The sequence below is a fragment of the Oncorhynchus tshawytscha genome, linkage group LG31 (genome assembly GCF_018296145.1).
Source record: "Oncorhynchus tshawytscha isolate Ot180627B linkage group LG31, Otsh_v2.0, whole genome shotgun sequence".
In the NCBI taxonomy this organism is placed as follows: Eukaryota; Metazoa; Chordata; class Actinopteri; order Salmoniformes; family Salmonidae; genus Oncorhynchus; species Oncorhynchus tshawytscha.
Genome location: NC_056459.1, coordinates 1,513,822 through 1,534,396, shown reverse-complemented (window position 1 = coordinate 1,534,396; position 20,575 = coordinate 1,513,822). Strand labels below are relative to the sequence as shown.

At 42.2% G+C, this 20,575-nt stretch overlaps 1 protein-coding gene across 1 annotated transcript in view; it reads right to left on the bottom strand.

Annotated features, from left to right (window-relative positions):
• Positions 1 to 20,575, bottom strand: part of LOC112230021 (sodium/hydrogen exchanger 3) — a 73,947-nt gene that overhangs the window by 15,797 nt on the left and 37,575 nt on the right. Inside the window, exons 6-11 of the mRNA XM_024396240.2 lie at positions 14,686 to 14,906; positions 6,753 to 6,955; positions 6,519 to 6,608; positions 4,636 to 4,706; positions 4,356 to 4,485; positions 3,895 to 4,046 (exon numbers count right to left, since the gene is read on the bottom strand). Of these exons, the coding sequence (XP_024252008.1) occupies positions 3,895 to 4,046; positions 4,356 to 4,485; positions 4,636 to 4,706; positions 6,519 to 6,608; positions 6,753 to 6,955; positions 14,686 to 14,906 (867 nt within the window). The remainder of the gene's footprint in view (positions 1 to 3,894; positions 4,047 to 4,355; positions 4,486 to 4,635; positions 4,707 to 6,518; positions 6,609 to 6,752; positions 6,956 to 14,685; positions 14,907 to 20,575) is intronic.

Below are 20,575 nucleotides of genomic sequence, written 5' to 3'. Positions count from 1 at the left end.
ACTTGAGTGGGTTGAGTCACTGATGTGATCTTCCTGTCTGGGTTGGCGCCCCCCCCTTGGGTTGTGCAGTGGCGGAGATCTTTGTGGGCTATACTCGGCCTTATCTCAGGATGGTAAGTTGGTGGTTGAATATATCCCTCTAGTGGTGTGGGGGCTGTGCTTTGGCAAAGTGGGTGGGGTTATATCCTTCCTGTTTGGCTCTGTCCGGGGGTATCATCAGATGGGGCCACAGTGTCTCCTGACCCCTCCTGTCTCAGGGGGGCTAGGGTCAGTTTGTTATATCTGGAGTACTTCTCCTGTCTTATCCGGTTTCCTATGTGAATTTAAGTATGCTCTCTCTAAATCTCTCTTTCTCTCTTTCTTTCTCTCTCGGAGGAACTGAGTCCTAGGACCATGACTCAGGACTACCTGGCATGATGACTCCTTGCTGTCCCCAGTCCACCTGGCCGTGCTGCTGCTGCAGTTTCAACTGTTCTGCCTGTGGCTATGGAATCCTGATCTGTTCACCAGATGTGCTACCTGTCCCAGAACTGCTGTTTTCAGCTCTCTAGAGACAGCAGGAGTGGTAGACATACTCTTAATGATCGGCAATGAAAAGCCAACTGACATTTACTCTTGAGGTGCTGACTTGCTGCACCCTCGACACCTACTGTGATTATAATTATTTGACCATGCTGGTCATTTATGAACATTTGAACATCTTGGCCATGTTCTGTTATAATCTCCACCTGGCACAGCCAGAAGAGGACTGGCCACCCCTCATAGCCTGGTTCCTCTCTAGGTTTCTTCCTATGTTTTGGTCTTTCTAGGGAGTTTTTCCTAGCCACCGTGCTTCTACACCTGCATTGCTTGCTGTTTTAGGCTGGGTTTCTGTACAGCACTTGCAGATATCAGCTGTCAACAAAATATATCAACAAAAGGGCTATATAAATACATTTGATTTGATTAATTCCGTCCATATATATCCAAAATGTCCATGTATTTGGCGCGTTTGATCCAGCAAAACACTGGTTCCAACTTGACCAACGTCACTACAAAAGATCTCAAAAGTTACCTGTAAACCTTGCCAAAACATTTCAAAATACTTTTGTAATACAACTTTAGGTATTTTTAAACGTAAATAATCAATTAAATTGAAGAAGGGATGAACTTAAGCATGCTTTCTGGTCTTGCGCAACTATCAAACAGTACACACGACGTCACACTTGTTCAAGATGGCCGTACTTCTTCATTACAAAAAGGAATAACCTCAACCAATTTCTAAAGACTGGTGACATCCAGTGGAAGCGGTAGGAACTGCAAATAAGTCCCTTAGAAATCTGGTTTCCCAATGAAACCTTAGTGACCTCAAAAAATGTTTTGAATGGCTTGTCCTCTGTGTTTTGCCTGCTACATAAGTTCTGTTATACTCACAGACATGATTCAAACAGTTTTAGAAACTTCAGAGTGTTTTCTATCCAAATGTACTAATAATATGCATATCTTATATTCTGGGGAAGAGTAGCAGGAAGTTGAATTTGGACACCCTATTTATCCAAACGTGAAAATGCTGCCCCCTATCCCGAAGAAGTTAACCATGGCAAGGTGACTGGGAATATGAATGAATACAAGCAGTGTAGTTATTCCCTCCGTAAGGCAATCAAACAGGCAAAACGTCAGTATAGAGACAAAGTGGAGTCGCAATTCAACGGCTCAGACACGAGACATATGTGGCAGGCTCTACAGATAATCACGGACTACAAAGGGAAAACCAGCCACGTCGTGGACCACGTCGTCTTGCATCCAGACAAGCTAAACACCTTCTTCACCCACTTTGAGAATAACACAGTGCCACCGACGCGGCCGCTACCAAGGACTCTGGGCTCTCCTCCTCCGTGGCTGACGGGAGTAAGACATTTAAACGTGTTAACCCTCGCAAGGCTGCCGGCCCAGACGGCATCCCTAGCCGCATCCTCAGAGCATGCGCAGACCAGCTGGCTTGAGTGTTTATGGACATATTCAATCTCTCCCTGTCCCAGTCTACTGTCTCCACATGCTTCAAGATGTCCACCGTTGATCCTGTACCCAAGAAAGCAAAAGTAACTGAACTAAATAACTATTGTCCCGTAATACTCACTTCTGTCATCATGAAGTGCTTTGAGAGACTAGTGAAGGATCATATCACCTCTACCTTATCTGACACCCTAGACCCACTTCAATTTGCTTACAGCACCAAATAGATCCACAGACGATGCAATCGCCATCGCAATGCACACTGCCCTGTCCCATTTGGACAAGAGGAATTCCTACAGTTGAAGTCGGAAGTTTACATACACTTATGTTGGAGTCATCAAAACTTGTTTTTCAACCACTCCACACATTTCTTGTTACCAAACTATAATTTTGGCAAGTCACTTAGGACATCTACTTTATGCATGCAACAATTGTTTAATTATTTCACTTCTGGGTCAGAAGTTGACATACTTGACTGTGCCTTTAAACAGCTTGGAAAATTCCAGAAAATGATGTCATGGCTTTAGAAGTTTCTGATAGGCTAATTGACATCATTTGAGTCAACTGGAGCTGTACTCAGTGCCTCTTTGCTTGACATCATGGGAAAATCCAAAGAAATCAGCCAAGATCTCAGAAAAAAAGTTGTCGACCTCCACAAGTCGGGTTCATCTTTGGGAGCAATTTCAGGAGCCGTCATGCTACTCAGGAAGGAGACGCATTCTGTCTCCTAGTGATGAATGTACGTTGGTGCCAAAAGTGTAAATCAATCCCAGAACAACAGCAAAGGACCTTGTGAAGATGCTAGAGGAAATATGTCCAAAAGTGTCTATATCCACATTAAAACGAGTCCTATACCGACCTAACCCGAAAGGCCGCTCAGCAAGGAAGAAGACACTGCTCCAAAACCACCATATAAAAGCCAGACTACGGTTTACAACTGCACATGGGGACAAAGATTGTACTTTTTGGAGAAATGTTCTCTGGTCTGATGAAACAAAAATAGAACTGTTTGACCATAATGACCATCGAAATGTTTGGAGGAAAAGGGGGAGGCTTGCGCACGGGGGTGGTAGCATCATGTTGTGGGGGTGCATTGCAGCAGGAGGGACTGGTGCACTTCAAAAAATAGATGGTTTCATGAGAAAGGAAAATTATGTGGTTATATTGAAGCAACATCTCAAGTCATCAGGTAAACCGTGGTCGCAAATGGGTCTTCCAAATGGACAATGACACCAAGCACCCCCCCCCCGCTATGAAAGGTTGTTCTAATGAGGGATGCATTATACATGCCTAATTCTCCATTTCTATGGTCCCATTCCCAGCCCTGCCAGTCTTTCTGGCATCACGTATAGCAGCTTTTTAGCTGCAAGTGGGCGTAGGAATGGAGATTGACCAAGCAGATAGCGCCATTGGAAAGCATGGAAATTAGTTCTATAATTTAATATTGCTTTACTTAGCCATTACATCTGCCAAACGGGTGAGTAAGCTGCACACACTATCAGTTTCAGTGCCTGTACTTTGCCCCAGGGTTGTCCGAGGTTGCTTTAAAATTAACCCGTGTTTGTGCCTAAAGGTAGCAGTGCTTGCTTTAGCCTCTTTTTAGAGCTGTTGCCATGTTAAACGTCTTTCCATCCAATATACTTTATATACTTTATTATAACCAATGTTATAATTGCCAGAACACTCTGAGACAGCAAACATATTTTTTGCTGGAGTGGAATCCCACAACAGGGTTTAAGTTTACATTTCCACCATCCCAAGTTAATGATGCATGTGTTTTAGACATGCCATAAGGTCGCATCCCAAATGGCACCCTATTTCCTATAGTGCATTACTTTTGACATCAGCAATATGGAATATGGTGCTATTGGGATGCAGACTAAGTCAGGAAATGTTGCTTACAAGATGGAGGAGACTGGAACATGATCTGGTCCCATATTTTCTGTCATGATGTAAGGCATCATCTCTGAAAAATCGGCACCAAACTTCTTGTTGAAATCCACATCGGCCTTGCTTTCATTACGTACGAACGCCAATGAACCTCTGCGTTCTCCCTATAATAATGGGATACAAATTCTTCATCAAATCAAAGTTTATTGGTCACGTACTCAGTATAGCAGATGTAGCAGCGCATGCAGTGAAATGCTTGTGTTATTAGCTCATAACAGTTCTAATAACACAACCATTTCACTGCACCCGCTGCAACATCTGCTATACACATCTTTCATGGTCTGCCATCCAATTTTTCTATTTGTTGTAATGTTACAGTAAATCAGTGATCCTGGAGGTTAATCTGTTGTGTAGCATTGCAACTACAGTATTAAGTTGTCATGGCTTTCCCTGACCTTGTGAGTCATTCTTACCTCTTTCACATAGCTTGTGGCATCCTTGATGTTGAGCTTGTGGAAAATGTTGAATATGGGGTCACAAGACTTCCTGGCAATGGGTGTCATCAAGAGCCAGTACAGCCACTTCTCCTCAAAGTTATTCCACCTTAGAAGGATACGAGAAGAGATTAAAGAAAACAATTTAGTGCTAACTTTAGTCTTTGAAGGTATGGTATGTAATTAATTTATTTAAATAATACTTATATGATAATAATAACTTATTGAAGTTGATAATATGATGTTAGTGTCCACATACTTGTCTCTCATGTAGTTATCTCCTATTTGTCCAGAAATGTCCTCTATGGCGACAAGCATGTGATCAAAGGTCTGAAATAAAATTTATTTTGTAAAGATTATTTTTCAATTGACCAATTTCAACACTTTTAGATGAACTGGTTGATGCTTTATAAAAGAAGGGTTTAGCTACTGACACTCAGCCCTTGATGAACACCCTTCATCTTCCAGAACCCTTCGCCTCTGTACACCTATCCCCCTTGCCACTAACTGCTGTCAAGTTATTTTTGACATGTGCATTACTGGACAGGTTCCACAGTGACCCTTAACCAACTGGGGCTTAACCTTGATCTCCGTAACTGGAGAAAGAGCTCCTATACTGGGACGCTGTGAAGTCTTGATGCAGGTGGGTGACTGAGGCTGAGGCAAAGCTTGACTTCCAGACAAATAGCATTATGTTCCAACATGATAAACCCATCCCCCTTTTCAGTGAGTCTGCCTTCCCCAGTACGAGCAAACCAACCGTGCCAACTGACAAGCCCTAGCCTAGTGCATGTTTCCCCTATCCAATGATAGCCACCACCATGGAGCCCCATGAGGAACTACAGTTCCCGCCTACACCAGTTCTACAGGTGGCAAGTGTCACCACAGACGCAGAATCAGCAGCAGTCGCCACAGTCAAAGCCATGTGGGAGCGACAACAAGTCTGGGACCTACTTTACACATTCCGCTTTCCTGTCACCCTTAATGATGTAGATCGAACCCACTTGGTGCAGCACACCATTGACACAGGCAACACACGCCCCATCTGCCAATGCGCCAGATGGATGCCCTGTGCTCATAGAACAGATAGCATCTACTGACACCAACGAACCTTGATAAGCCTCCTCGTAGTCATGGTCCCCAAAAAGGATGGAACCTATATGTTCTCTGCTGACTATCGGCAACTTAGCGAAAAGATTGTGAAAGACACCTATCCACTGCCTCGGGGGGAGACAGATGCCTTGATTATGTTGATGGCTCAGCTTGATTCTCCTCCCTGGATTTACGGAGCAGATACTGGCAGGTACCTCTGGCATCCGAAGACAAACCAAAGACATTGTTTATGGAGTAGGTTCTCAAAGGTGTGCCCAGAACAATGTTTGGTGTATTTCAATGACCTACTGGTGCGTGGGACAAGGTCTGAGACGTCGTTGGAAAACGTTAAGGAAGAGCTGGGCTGAGTGCATTTTCATGCAGAAAGAGGATACCTTCCTCGGGCGCAGAATCAGCCAGGCAGGCGTCATGACAAAGTCGTTTTTTCTGATATCCAAATGGCAGTCAATACTCCCTTTGAGTGGGGGATGGACCAACAGACAGCCTGAAGCAGGCTTTGTGTCAGGACCCTGACGCAAATGAGCTGGTATCCATGTAAAATACTTGGGTTGCATTAGAAGGTTGGACTAATTACATTTTCTTTGTTTATATATATGTCTGTTGTATGTTGTGTCACCACTCTTTCCTAGAGACTTCCTGGGCTAGCTGTTCTTAGGAGGGAGCTATTTGATTCGAAAGCAGAGTATGCATTCTCATGCCAATTACCACCAGTTGCTTATCCTATAAGAGTATTATACCACGAGTGCGCTATCTCACACTGTTTCATCACGAGTGTACTAGCTTACAAAGAGTATATCATCACGAGTACGCTTTATTTAAAGTCCAAATGAATCTCGCCCTGCTACTAAATTATTTGTGTTCTCCCCTGACAGGTCTGTCATTCATTTGACAGACCTGTGATTGAAAAAGTGTGTAGTACAGTTTACAAAAGTAGAAACATTACTTTGGGGATTTATTACAGAGATATAAGGTTTGTTGTCTGATTCTTTGGGATTGATGAACAACAAAGACTTCTGATCAGATAGTTACCCTATTCTGTATTTTTTCTGCTAGTGTGCGTTCTGACACTGCTGCTCTCTTCACTTTCAGCCAGGTGACCAGTGGTTTCATGGTTATTCCCTGCAACAAATAAGGACAAAATGTAGTAAACCGGTAGAAAATTAACACATACCAGTCTGTTCAAGACATATAGTGTATGAAAGAAAACTACAAATGGTGAAAAATGTATGGACTGACGTTTGACATTTAAACGAGCTATTTTACCTGCAACATGACAGTGAAGTACACCACTATGAGGGTGGTGCTGATCATCAGTTTCTTCTCCTTGTACTTATTCTCGTCCAGCAGGAGCACAAGGCCATAGGCTACGGCCCCACGTAGGCCACCGTAGCCCATCACTAGTTGATCAATAAAGTCCAAGGGAACCAGTCGGTACTGGTTCAGAATCCAGGTCAGTAAAAATACCCCTGTGATATAAATACACACAGAGATAGGCAGTATTTCTGTTACATGATCAGTGCCTAGTGAAAGTCTACACCCCACCCTTGCAGTCTTCACATTTTGCTGCCATAAAATTACTTCTAAAAAGGGATTAAATTAGAGTGTTTCCATACAGATCTATACAACCTACTTCACATTTTCAATGTGAAATAAAATGATACATATTTTTCCTAGTTAATTCAATTTAAATAAAAAAATGAAGACGTCTTGATTGCGTATGTCTTCACACCTCAGAGTTATGCCACGTTCACATGCTATCGGAGTTATCGGAAGCTCCTAGTTCCCAGTGGGAAATGAATGACCCTCCAAATTGGAATTACAAGTGGTAAACTCAATAGAAAATGTTGTTACCAGATTTGCCGAGTGTGATGTTTGACCTTTTCAACCAAAAGATAACATCCATTTTTTTGACAATCACAACCTTATCAATAGGAATAATGTAGCTACTCTGACCATATTGTCAACATTAAAGAGATTATCTGGTACTTTTGTTTACTTTTCAGCCAGTAGTTCACTCAGTGACAGCTAGCAAGAGTCACTGGCAAAGGGCTAAAGCTCATTGGTGGAACTTGAACCCCCCCACGTGGGGTAAAATGGCGCAGCAAAGCTTCCAGAAAAACTGTAGCTTTCAAACTAGGGAATTCAAGGCAAATTGAGTAATTTGAGTAATTCTGCTCATAGATTATGCATGTATGAACTACACATTGACAAATCCAGCTCAAAGCAGAAGGTTTAAAAAATACTTATTGGTTGCCAAAGTTAAGGAGCATGTCTTTATGCAAACTGGCTAACTTTATTATTTGCAATGTTATTAGCAAGCTTATCAAGCCCTAAATCTGCATCAAAGGGCTACTCTCCTGCTCACTGACAATTTGTGTTTCTCTTGTATGAACTACACATTGATAAATCCAGCCCAAAGCGGAAGGTTTAAGAAATGCTTATTGGTTGCCAAAGTTTGGGAGCACGCCTTTATGCAAGCTAGATAACTTTATTATTAGCAATGTTATTAGCAAGCATAAAAAGGCCACTCTCCTCCACACTGACAATTGTTGTTTCTCTTCCGTAACTATTGCTCTCCTTTAGCATGACTGGTTTGTTTTCCCTCTTAAAAGTTCACAGGCAAGGCTTATTGCTGGCAAAAGTGTGACTTTGGACCCAGTCATGAGGCTGAGTAGTAACCGTATTTCTTGTGGAAATTCACTTTTCTACTTTTTCTAGCTAGCCTGATCATTAGCTAATGGGACTCAGTTATCCGATGCTGCATGGCTCATGCTAACTTGGCTAGCATGCTGCAAGGCAAGCTAACCATGTTATTCTACCTGCGACACAGTAGTATTGTTCATGTAAAAATCTTTTTCTACCTCGGTCCTCCCTCCTGCTAGCTAGATACATCGCTAGCCAGTGTGACTCGGTTAGCCCATGCTGCAATGTTTAAGCTAACTCGGCTAGCTCGCTGCAAGACAAGCTAACCTCACAATTCTACCTGCAACACAGTAGAATTGCTAGCTCTCCCCCTCATGAACCTGTGTTCATGTCCCAGTACTAACTAGACTGTTGACCCGGCCACACGGCTCTTTCAGTCGTCCTGGCTCAACCCCTTCAGCTAGCACCGAGCTAGCTACAGTACAATTCTGGGTAGCTGCTAGCTAATGCAGTTCAGCCTCATTGCTATAGGGTTCTTTACTGTGCTAATCACTGCTAGCCATCATGGCTTCTTTCTCCACAATGGCTACCACTATCCCTACTCAAAACGAGCTTGCTCAGCACTCAAATCCCCATATTCTTGTGCCTTCTGTTCTAGGATTGCTAGAAAGGATGTTGACCTTCTGTGCATCATGTGCTTGGGACAGAAAAATGCCAAGATGGCGCTCAAGGACTTTGACTTCTACGATTGCTGCAAGTCGCTAACTGAGGCATATTCTCTAGGTAGCCCGGTTCAAATCACGACCAAGCATAGCTGGAACGAGATCATGGATAGCCTTGATTCTGCTCTCTATCAGTCTTGGGGAAAGGCAAATTAAGGGACGATGAGGATAATGGCGAGATTAACTTTGCCAGTCTCTTTGAGACGGCAACTGACATTGAGGTCAACCAGGTCCCAGTCTCTTAGGTGGGACAGCCCCAAAGACAGAGAAGACGCCATTGCGCCACTGTAATTTGGGTTCTTTGATGTCTATAGCCGAGCCATGACCAGAGTGAGTGGCCGTTTCCCTGGTGAACAGACCGAGAAAGGGATCTGCACAATGGGAGAAGAGTTTCCACTAGCTCAGCCCCAATAAAACAACTGCTACCTGCAGTTCCAGCTTGCCTATGGGAATTTAAGTGCTTGTGGGATACTATAAGTCCCTTACTGACAAAGTGCTGGCTAAGGCACCTCGAGCTTGGACAAGCAATCGAGCTTGGACCCGGAATCCGGGTTTTGCTGCCCTCCTAAAAGCCGATTTATGCTTGATCTGGCTATATGAGGCAGAGGCTCCGTATGGAGGGTGTGACGCAATTGCTCTCTCACTCACAGTAGCCCCGTGGGTTAACATGGTTAACCTCCCTTCCACCATGCACTATGGGCTCAGTCTCGAAAAGGCTCAAACATTACCTTCGAGTTCCATTTTTCATCTATTTTCCACAGCCCCAAGAATCTTTACCCATAGATTTTTACCCATAAGACACCATGGATTTTCTACTTTCATTTCATAACCTCTCCGTGTCACATAATGGGGGATTTAGGCTTGCACCTCGCCCTACGAGCTCATCTTGATAACAAGTGACATTCCAGTCAGGCAGTTCTCTACCTCCTTATGACCAGTCCTGGTATGATTGGCTTTTGCAGGGTCTCATACGGCAGCTTTGCATATGGTACCCTTTGACCCGGACCCCTATGACCCGTGTGTCTGCCCCGGTTGGCTACATGCCCTGCCGACTGGTATGTGGACCGTTTTCCTTCGGTCCCCTGCTAACACACTGTTTGCCCGGTCTGTTTTAGTTGGGTTACCTACATGTAGTCTGCTTAACCTTTCTCTGTGGCTCAAGTCAAATAGTTTATTCATGGTCGGCTCTTGGGATTCTTTCTGACTTCCTGTCTGCTGCCTTTCCCAGAAGAACATCTCCTTTTGTTCCAAAGTGTGGTCTGTACCTTTGCTGGAGTGGACGAAACCCTCATACTATGCTTTTATGCTCTCCTTGGTACCTGCCTTCAACAGAAGGTGGATAACTTTCTCTTCTCTTACACTATCCTGCTGGGATAGTGGGGGCTATTAGGATTTATTCTAATAGTTGGATGTTGGCCTTCGAAGGGGGCCTGCTATGGCCCTCTGCTACAGAGAACTGGGCGTGTTTCCTCTGGGAGATCTGTTTCGGGACCTATGAGGGTCATCTGTGCCGGGACCTCCTGGCTTTTGGAGAGCATGTTGCGATACAGGAGTTCACTAGGTCATGACGTTGCCCTCTTTGGGTACAGCGAGCACCATCCCCCTCTCTCTGTCTCCTACACTCAGGCTGCTGCGACCTCAGGTCGTAAATTCCTGGAGGAGATTATCTCCTCATGGCCACAGTATAGAGAGAGAGTGAGTTTTCATAGAGAGAACAAAGCTATTTCTTCCACCTCAAAGAACATGAGGTCCGAACAACATTTATGTTCTGGAGAAGGTATAGAAGATTGGTGAAGAATCCAGCTACGAACTGGTCCGTTGGTACAATTTTGTGAAACTCATGAGAGATAATACGACCACATTACATTTATGCTGTTTATATAATAGCCTCAGTTATGAGGCTTTACATCTAATTGTTGTATAAGATGAATCAGTGAGGCTAATACTGTTTGGACTGTTTAATGAAGGAAACTCCAATTCCCTTTGGAGTTTAACTAAATCACAGGACCACCCATGAGCACAGGTATGGTCTTGCGTCCTGGGACAGGCCCTTTTCTGCTCTTCCGAATAAAACCCCCACCTGGGTTTTCTATCACCAGACCAGCTTACCTCGATAACGAAAGGGCCAAGGTTTGAGAGGAGACCATAAACCTGAGTATAAGCTAAGGTTTGAGTAGATGGCTGAATATTTTAACCATACCACGTGGTTAAACTCTTAGACTATCGATACCGACAGAATAAGAAAAAGTCTTTGATATTAATTACTAGTCTGCAGCTAGGAATTCGGTATCATTGAACGCGAAGACCGACAACCGCCGAAACATCTATTTTATTACGACATGAATGAATGTCACTCTGAACTAACCATTCTAACCACGACAGAGAGAGCAGACAAACTCTCCAACAGAAACAAACTTTTCAACAGAGATCCCGACGACACACGGAATGTAAATATATGTACTGATTGCAATTATTCCCGAATGAGTGAGCGTTCATGTACAAAGGATTAGCATTTCAATTGTTATAATTATCAACTTTGTCGCGTCTCATCTCAGTTGACCCCCACATCCCTTTGTGTCCACCAAGCCGCGATACCGGTTTATCCCACTAGGGAAACTCCGTTATCATTTCCTTGTAACTATCTACTGTTTGTTTATGCATTTCTGTGAATTACTTAGTTAGTAAATAAATTATTTAAGACAATTGATGTATGGATGACTCATAGTGAAGACTGGGTTCGTGCAGATATCCAACAATTTACAACGTTTGGAATGAGACTAATAACATGAGGTAAATAATAATTCATTAATTAGAAGACTAATTGATCAGACATTAAAATATCTGAAAGTTATATTAGGAAAATTATAACTTTATAATCTGAATATTTTCCTTGGTCCCCCGACTTCCTAGTTAATTACAGTTTAATCACGTAATAATAATTACAGAGAGTTATTTGATAAAGATTAATCTTCAGATTAATGATGCCAAAGACACGACATATATATCCCATTGTGGAATATTGAATGAGTATTTGAAATATAGAACTCAAGGTTATTTACATAATCCTGGTTTTCTGATATTTTCAGTGAATTATTTCACTGCACCTTTTGAAAATGATCAGTGAGTGGGAGAGCTCTTTTATGCAGGGTGAAGGCACACTCTTTTTGATGTTCTCCCGGTCTGTCTCCACCATACATTTGTGATTTGGTTCTTCAAGTTATGGGAATTCCGAAACAAAATCCTATTGTGAAATATTTCACTGATAACCCCAGTTCTCTGTTATTATGTAAATAACCTAGAATTTCACTATGGTAGCCTAGTTGCTGGATTGCATCCCCGAGCTGACAAGGTAAAACTCTGTCATTCTGCCCCTGAGCAAGGCAGTTAACTCACTGTTCCCCAGATGCTGAAGATGTGGATGTCGATTAAGGCAGCCCTCCGCACCTCTCCGATTCAGAGGGGTTGTGTTAAATGCAGCAGACACATTTAAGTCGAATGCATTTAGTTGTACAACTGAGTAGGTATCCCACCTTTCTCCATGTGTTGTATTGGACCCAAAACCACAGTTTTTAAATCCGTTTTTAAAAAGTTACTTTAAATTTTCTTTGCTGCGTTGTCTTGCAGCATTACTTTACAACCTTGTTGCAAACAGAATGGATTATTTGGAGTGGATTGTTTTACACAGGCAAGTAATGTGGAGTGAATGTAATGTTGTTGATCATTTTCAAATATTGTGATGGCAGAATCATGACATGGACATGATTGACACTGGCAGGGACTTGGGAGTTTGTCAGGATCAAAATAAATATGAAAGGAGCAAAGTTAAAAGAGAATACTACAGTTTACTACAGAATATTATAGTACTTACTATAGAATTCTGTACTAACAGTAATATACTGTCACGTTCTGACCATAGTTCTGTTATTTTATTCTTTGTTTTAGTATGGTCAGGGCGTGAGTTGGGGTGGGCAGTCTGTTTGTTTTTCTATGTTGGTATTGTGTTCGGCCTAGTATGGTTCTCAATCAGAGGCAGGTGTCGTTAATTGTCTCTGATTGAGAATCATACTTAGGTAGCCTGGGTTTCACTTTTGGTTTGTGGGTGTTTGTTTCCGTGTGAGTGTTTGTTGCCACACGGTACTGTTTCGGTTTTCGTTCATGTTCATGTTTATTGTTTTGTATCTCATAGTGTTCAGTTTATGTCTTAAAATAAACGTTATGGACACTTACCACGCTGCGCATTGGTCCTCTGATCCTTCTCGCTACTCCTCCTCAGGAGAGGAGGAGGAATGCCGTTACATATACTCTAGACGACTATACTCTACACTGTAGTATCCCTCGATTGTGTAGTGCTTACTATAGAATCATGTAGTATACTATAGAATACTATACTCCACAATGTAGTATCCCTTGCTCAAGTGTAGTACTTACTATAGAGTTTTCTATTATTCTGTAGAATAATGTGAAAACACTACAGTGAAGTATAGTATAGTAATTTCATGTGGGGTGTGTAGACTTTCACTAGCGACAGTATTTCAAATATGTATTCTATTAATTTTGAATAACTTTGTAACAAGATACTTTCGAGAGCTGTAATTTGCATTTTAAAAATTCTAAATACTTTTCCATACCATTTTTTTCAGAAGCAGTTCACAATTTTGTGGTCCCCTTCACAATTTTGTGATCCCTTTACCATGCATTGGTATTAGATGTCTGAAGGCACTGGTGTGATGAGAGCATCAGCTAAATTACCAAAATGTACATGTACTGCAAATGTTCAAATGAACACTCGCAAAGCATGCTCGTTATTATTCTATTTAGCTCCTGCCCCGAAATGAGACCAATAATAATATCCAGTGTGCTTTGCTATTGCAAATGTTTTTATGTATATTTTGGTCATTTAGCAGACACTCTATCCATAGCAACTAACTGTCTTCATCAAATAAAGTTGTAAAAAAACAAACACTTCAAAGTCATAGCAAGTAAAACGATTATCGTTACTGAGAAAATTCTTGTAGTTTTATTTTGTATTTTGAGAATATAAAGATACCTAAATGACTGTATTTGGGGCCTCCCGAGTGACGGCGTGGTCTAAGGCACTGCATCGCAGTGCTAGAGGCGTTACTAAAGACCTGGATTCATTCCCAGGCTGTGCTGCAACCGGTACTCCCATAGGACGGCGCACAATTGGCCCAGCGCCGGCCCGGGTTAGGAGAGGGTTTTGCTGAGAAGGCTTTACTTGGCTCATCGCGCTCTAGTGATTCCTTGTGGCAGGTCGTGTGCCTGCAGGCTGACCCCGGTCACCAGTTGAACCTGTATTTCCTCTGACACATTGGTGCGGCTGGCTTCCAGGTTAAGCTGGCGGGTGATGAGGAGTGCGGTTAGGAGGGTCATGTTTCGGAGAATATATGACTTGGCCTCTCCTGAGCCAGTTGGGGAGTTGCAGTGATGAGACAAGATCGAAATTGGGGAGAATATATATATGTATATTAAAATGCATGAATTTAATCTAGATACAATACTATACAAAGTACTCTTTTATTTTATTTCGATATAGTGGTCTGTCGGGTATTTCGTATTTGAAACAAGCTATTTTTAGATGCATCTTTTTCCAATCTCTGCATACGCACACATCGTGTCAGTGCTGGTAATGTGAAGCCTTCAATGAGAATTATTGTGTATAATATTGAAGTACACACACAGGGATTGCAAGTTGGCAATTGCCTAAACTTCCAAACTACGATATTGTTCATCCTATAGAGATTGAGCGAAATAGAATCTCCATTGATTCCCCCTCTCACAAAATCATACTAAAGATTATGACCCAAACTCACCTATGAACCTGAACACAAAGATGAAGAGGAGTGTGAGGAGGATAAAGGCTGTGTTCCACACCCATATAGACGGATCTATGGCCGAGATGCCGAGGAAGACAAAGATGATGGTCTCTGAGCCATTTGCGAACACCTTCATTGTGGATCGTACCGTGCTGACCGACCTCTCGTCCATGTTGGCATTGATATACTTCTGACAGCAGACCCCACAGAATGTACACCTATGGCACAGCAAGAAAAGGGTCATGTCACTTAGAACATATACTAAAATGCAGTAGGTACTGTATATAATGGTAAATAGAGAGCTCTGACATAGTTGACCTCAAGGGTCATAAATGGCTCATCCATACACTCTCAGAAAAAAGGGTTCCAAAGGGGTTCTTTGGCTGTCCTCATAGAAGAACCCTTTTTGGTTCCATGTAGAAGGCTTTTGGGTTCCATGTAGAACCCTCTGTGGAAAGGGTCCTACATGGAACCCAAAATAGTTCTACCTGGAACAAAAAGGGTTCTACCTTGGACCAAAAAGTGTTCATGAAAGGGTTATCCTATAGGGACAACCGAATAACCTTTTTAGGTTCTTATGATAATGTCTAATTAATTGGGTAATTAATTATGGAATATAAAATATGAATGTATCCATATTGTACAGTAAACGGGGCACCACTTATCATTTAAGTCCTGAGGAAACTTTCTTAGCAAGTAGGGATAGGAGGATGGTTTCTTTTAACTCACAATGATAGAAAAACTAAAGTCACGATGATTCTAAACGAGACAAAGCAGGGAATTTAAGTGAAAGAAAGTTACACGCTCATACCCAGAGGGATTAAAAGAGTGAGAAAAGGCTGCATTGAATGTGCTAATGTGTAATTCGGTAATAGCTCAATCTCTCGGATTCACAAATATCCTTTCATTGCGAAAGGTCCCTGTTCAAACAGTTCCAGGTTGGTGTCTTCGTCCAACTGAGATCGAAGCGAGAGCAGAGGACAATCGTTCAAATTCCAATATTGGTGTTTGGCCCCCACTCATTGAGATCGGGGGGGATCAATAATCAAGGGCCACTTTCCAGTTACCAACTACGCTGACGTCTGAGCAGCAGAAGGATTTCAGTCGGCCATGGCTATTATTCGCACCACGCTTTGATAGCTCAGTTCGAATGGACAGTGAGGTAGGTGAGGTCGAGACTAAGTGCTGAGGCTCCTTGCTTGATTGGCTGAAATGTTCTGTGGTAGCATGTTACGTGGTAGCAGGAGGGGCACCCAGCCCCAGGGAGAAGAATCCCTTAGGGAATTCCTTAGGGAATTGAATATTGTTCCATTATTGATGGATACATCCTTTGCCCACCAGGAAAGGTGAGTCATTGCTCAGAGTATCAGTTTCCTTCTTGTCTCCCAGCCTAGATCCTTATGTAAAAAGCAAGGATGTTCTCCTGATTCCATATGAACGGTCTGGATTCTGTCCATTAAAAGCAGGGCAAACCATTTGGCAGTCCCCTGCTGTTACGGTGCTGTTACTGGTGGAGTTATAATTGCCTCAGGCCTCACATCATCAAGGAGCTGGGAATAATAATAATAGTAATATTTTTTATTATCCTCTTGAGGACCCTCGAGGTCCTCCCTAACGACCCGCTGTCGTGGGCTGCTCAGCTTCTCATTCTGTCTTGCTTCAGCAGGTTGGTTCAGCATAGTTACAATCTGCTGGAAGCTTCAAAGTTGCAAGGGAAATGGGGAGGGAGGATTTTTTGCCTGGCCTCTGTACCCAGGTAAATGAGGCCAAATTGTTGACAAAAATCATATTAATGAATCCATATATAATAGATCAATAACTTATTTCCATACATATACATATATTTCATATCAATATTGATATAATCCAACTCATATTAGAAACAAGTGGACTGGTTCATGATAATTGACTATTCCCCCCTGACAGAGTTCCCTTTGTCTTTTCACGAGATTGGCACGTGTAACTTGTTGTTGGCCAATCACAAGTCATCAAAGTGGCAATGGGCTACAGTCATGGAGCCTCAGTGTGTGGTAAAAGTTAGGAGATATTTAATCAATAGGAGATTGAATTAAGATGACGGAATTAAAAGTTAAAGGAGAAGGATAGGCCTACAATGACCAAGAGCCAACAGGTAGGCTGCTATGTAATATTCTGAATGGAGTTGTTGTTATTTGTAACTGTAGGACAAGAAAGGGCATGCAGCTTCAATTAGCCTTCCTATCTATATAGCTAGCTTAACTAGCATCTCCCAATTTGCTGCCGTCAAGACAGGTACTACATACTCCTATTGGATGATAAATAACCTACCTATGGCAGCTATTATTCAACTATAGCGCAAGTCGGCTTGGTTGGTAGTTGTTTATCGTCTCTCCCTCCCTCCTCCCTCCCTGCTCCTGTGTTACTCGTGCACAGCAGTAGCACAGCCCCTCCCCCGCCTGCTGAGTGGTCGGCTGGACACATTACATTTTTAACAATGCTTTTTTTCTAATAAAAACTATTTCATTGCATCCGCGGTGGAGTTTAGTTTCATAATATTACCATATACCCCAGCTGCCTGACGTAGTTTTGAAGTAAGCACGAAAACACAGGCCTTATTTTAGGGCATTTTTCACCCTGCCAGCTACTATTAGTTCTATTGAACAATGTGGCACCAACTTGCCTTCCGAACGTTCTAATCCAAGTTTATTGTACTATGTCACAATTCCTGCTTTGCTATTGTTGGCAATGGAGACCTGCTCACATTGTTTATGGTTAAAATGTAAACAACAAAAAATTACTCATGGAACTCTGAGGTCGTCCCATTGTTTATTATTGGGAAATATAGGTATGTCTATCTATTTTGGCAAATATCTCGCAATGTGTATATTTAGATTTTTAAAAATTGAACACCATTTTAATCATGAGAATATCCTCTTTCTGATTATGTAAGGGCAGTGTATCTCATTGTCATCAAACGCTAGCTCCGAAATACCTTTTGCCATTGGAACACTGAGCTCCCCCCATTCTTTTCCTATGGAGAAGCATGTTGGTATATTTCACCAAATATCTCGCAATGTATTATATTTAGATTTTTTCAATTCGGACACTATTTCAATAATGAGAATCTCCTCTCTTGAATTATGTAAGGCTGGGCAGTGTATCTCGTTGTCATCAGATGCTAGACCAGAAACAGTCAGAAGTTGCCATTTTTTTCCTACTTCCTAGCTATGCAGGCATAAGCACACTTGGCACCATCGAGGTGCGGATGTTAACTTTCTACACAAGTTGTTCATTTTCAGTTTCGTCCTAAGAACAGATTGTAGTGGTAAAATAAAAAGGGATACATTTTTTGGTGCCATTTAGGCGAAATGGAATTCTAAGCATCACTCCAGTCAAAACAACCCTGGAGAACGTTCTATTCCATTCATTTGCTATGGGCTCGCGCAAGTGTTCCAGCTTAGCCAACATTATTTTTCCATTTTCAGCCTTGGGTGAATTTTGACTTATTCTATTGTCCAGCCTATGAGTGGCAACTCGCTCTCCTTTTTCTTCTTCTTCGTGTGGTTTTCCAGTAGACTAAAGATTTTGTTGCATATTGCTGCCTTTAACAGTTCAGAAAGTGCATTGCAAAAAAGGTAAAAGGTAAACACCTCTCTCCCTCCTCTCGCTTGCACTTTATCACCCCCGGTTAATAAAGTTCAAGCTTAAAGAATATACTTTTCTGCTGCTTCCCTCACTCAAATCGGACTGGGTCTGATCAGGTCTATTTGGAACGGGTGTAGTTGTCCTCGGGTCCGTTCGGAACCGGTCCCTTTATTTAAAAAATGTATCTATGCATATTGGGTTTGGGTAGGAAAGCACCAGGTCCATTTAAGAACAGGTCCTTTTTGGACCCATGAAGACCTCTAATGTGTAGTCCATGTATCTGATGTTGTCTGGCCAAAAATAATATGGCATGTCATACTCTTGTTGGCCAAACAGCATCAGATACATGGGCTACATATAGTAAGACAGAAGGGGTGTTTAGCTCGCTCTGATGCTTTCTCCAGTGAGATTGTTTTAGCCACTTGTGAATTGAAGGAAAGTTGGCTGGTGCACAGTGCACTGTTGATATGCTGGAATAATTTTTTGGATGAACGTGTGAAGGTAACCAACTTTTTGAAGTGAATTGTTTGACAATCGGATGGAAACATCAAGACTCATTGTGTTCATGGCACATTAAAAAATAAAAATGTTTATACTTAAATTGCATGTCTTTACTATAAAACTGATTTAAAACAGGGTTAGGGTCACTAAGTCTGGGTGCAGTCTAGCCCTGGATAGAACGTTTGAAGTGGATGTTCTCCAATTTAATGGTCCTCTGGAGTGTCATCCTTCTCTCCTTGGCCTGTCGGGATCCCGATAGGCGTTGAGAGGAGCAAAGCTTCAGTTGGAAGGTTTCTCGGTTCATGAGACTATGGTTGGCAGTCATACTACTCCTAAGCGCAGGAAACACATAGGATGATGTCTGATGGACTCTACGAATGGGTGAGGGATGTCCTAAGGAATTTAGGTTTAACTGGAGCGATGTGCAGTCCCTGGGTAGTCAGCTTAAAGTCAAGGAGTTTAGTACCTTCATAGAGAATCTAATTTTGAATGGGTATACCAAGGTCAAGAGGGTGTCCCGCAAAAGCATCAGGAATTTCAATGGCGGTACCATGTCTATCTGAGTCTAAGTAGCACATTGCGACATCATCTAGGTGTACTATATCTCCTTCTAGTTTGATTTGGGAGGGGCAGCTTAGTGACAGTGTCATGACGATCATATGTGACTATGACGTGGCTGGCCGGAGTACTGACGAACCACAAATTGCCAGCTATCTCAACCTGCATGGCTGTTACGTCATCCTCAGCGGACACCACAGCTTGACATCGTTCATCCTCAGAAAACGGCTTAAGGCCGCACAGACAATCTGCATTATCTCGGATGAAGGGTTTACCGGGACACATGATTAGATTTGGGGTCAGATACAGGTCAGGATTACTCTCTAGGTAATCAACCATAGGATGGGTGTGGAACTTCATATACGGTTAAGGATCGGCCCCCTTTTTTCAATTTTCGCCTAAAATGACATACCCAAATCTAACTGCCTGTAGCTCAGGCCCTGAAGCAAGAATATGCATTTTCTTGGTACCATTTGAAAGGAAACACTTTGTGGAAATGTGAAAGGAATGTAGGAGAATATAACACATTAGATCTACTACTATTACAACTATTTCTCTTTTAATTGTTTGTGTACCATCATCTTTGAAATGCAAGAGAAAGGCCATCATGTATTATTCCAGCCCAGGTGCAATTTAGAATCAGTGTATGTGCAAAGTTTTAGTCTGATCCAATGAATCATTGTATTTCTGTTCAAAATGTTGAATCAAGACTGCCCAAATGAGCCTAATTTAAGTATTAATAACTTTTCATGTTCATAACTGTGCACTCTCCTCAAACAATAGCATGGTATTATTTCACTGTAATAGCTACTGTATATCAGTTAGATTAACAAGAATTTAAGCTTTCTGCCAATATCAGACATGTCTATGTCCTGGGAAATGTTCTTGTTACTTACAACCTCATGCTAATTGCATTAGCCTACGTTAGCTCAACCGTCCCCGCAGGGGACCCACCAATCCTGAATAAGTTTTAAATATGACTTCACAGAATCTTTCTTGAAAGCCATTCAGGTAAAACCAGGATACCACGAGGACCCTAGAACTTACTATGATAGGATGAAATGGGCCCTCTTTCCAAGGGCATATACACCCAGTGCATAGGAAGAGGACCATTTAAAAGCCTTATTCCTAGATAACATGCAGAGATCACTCAGATCATTCGTGATCATACGCAAAGAGTATGACAATACGATGTCACCCCATG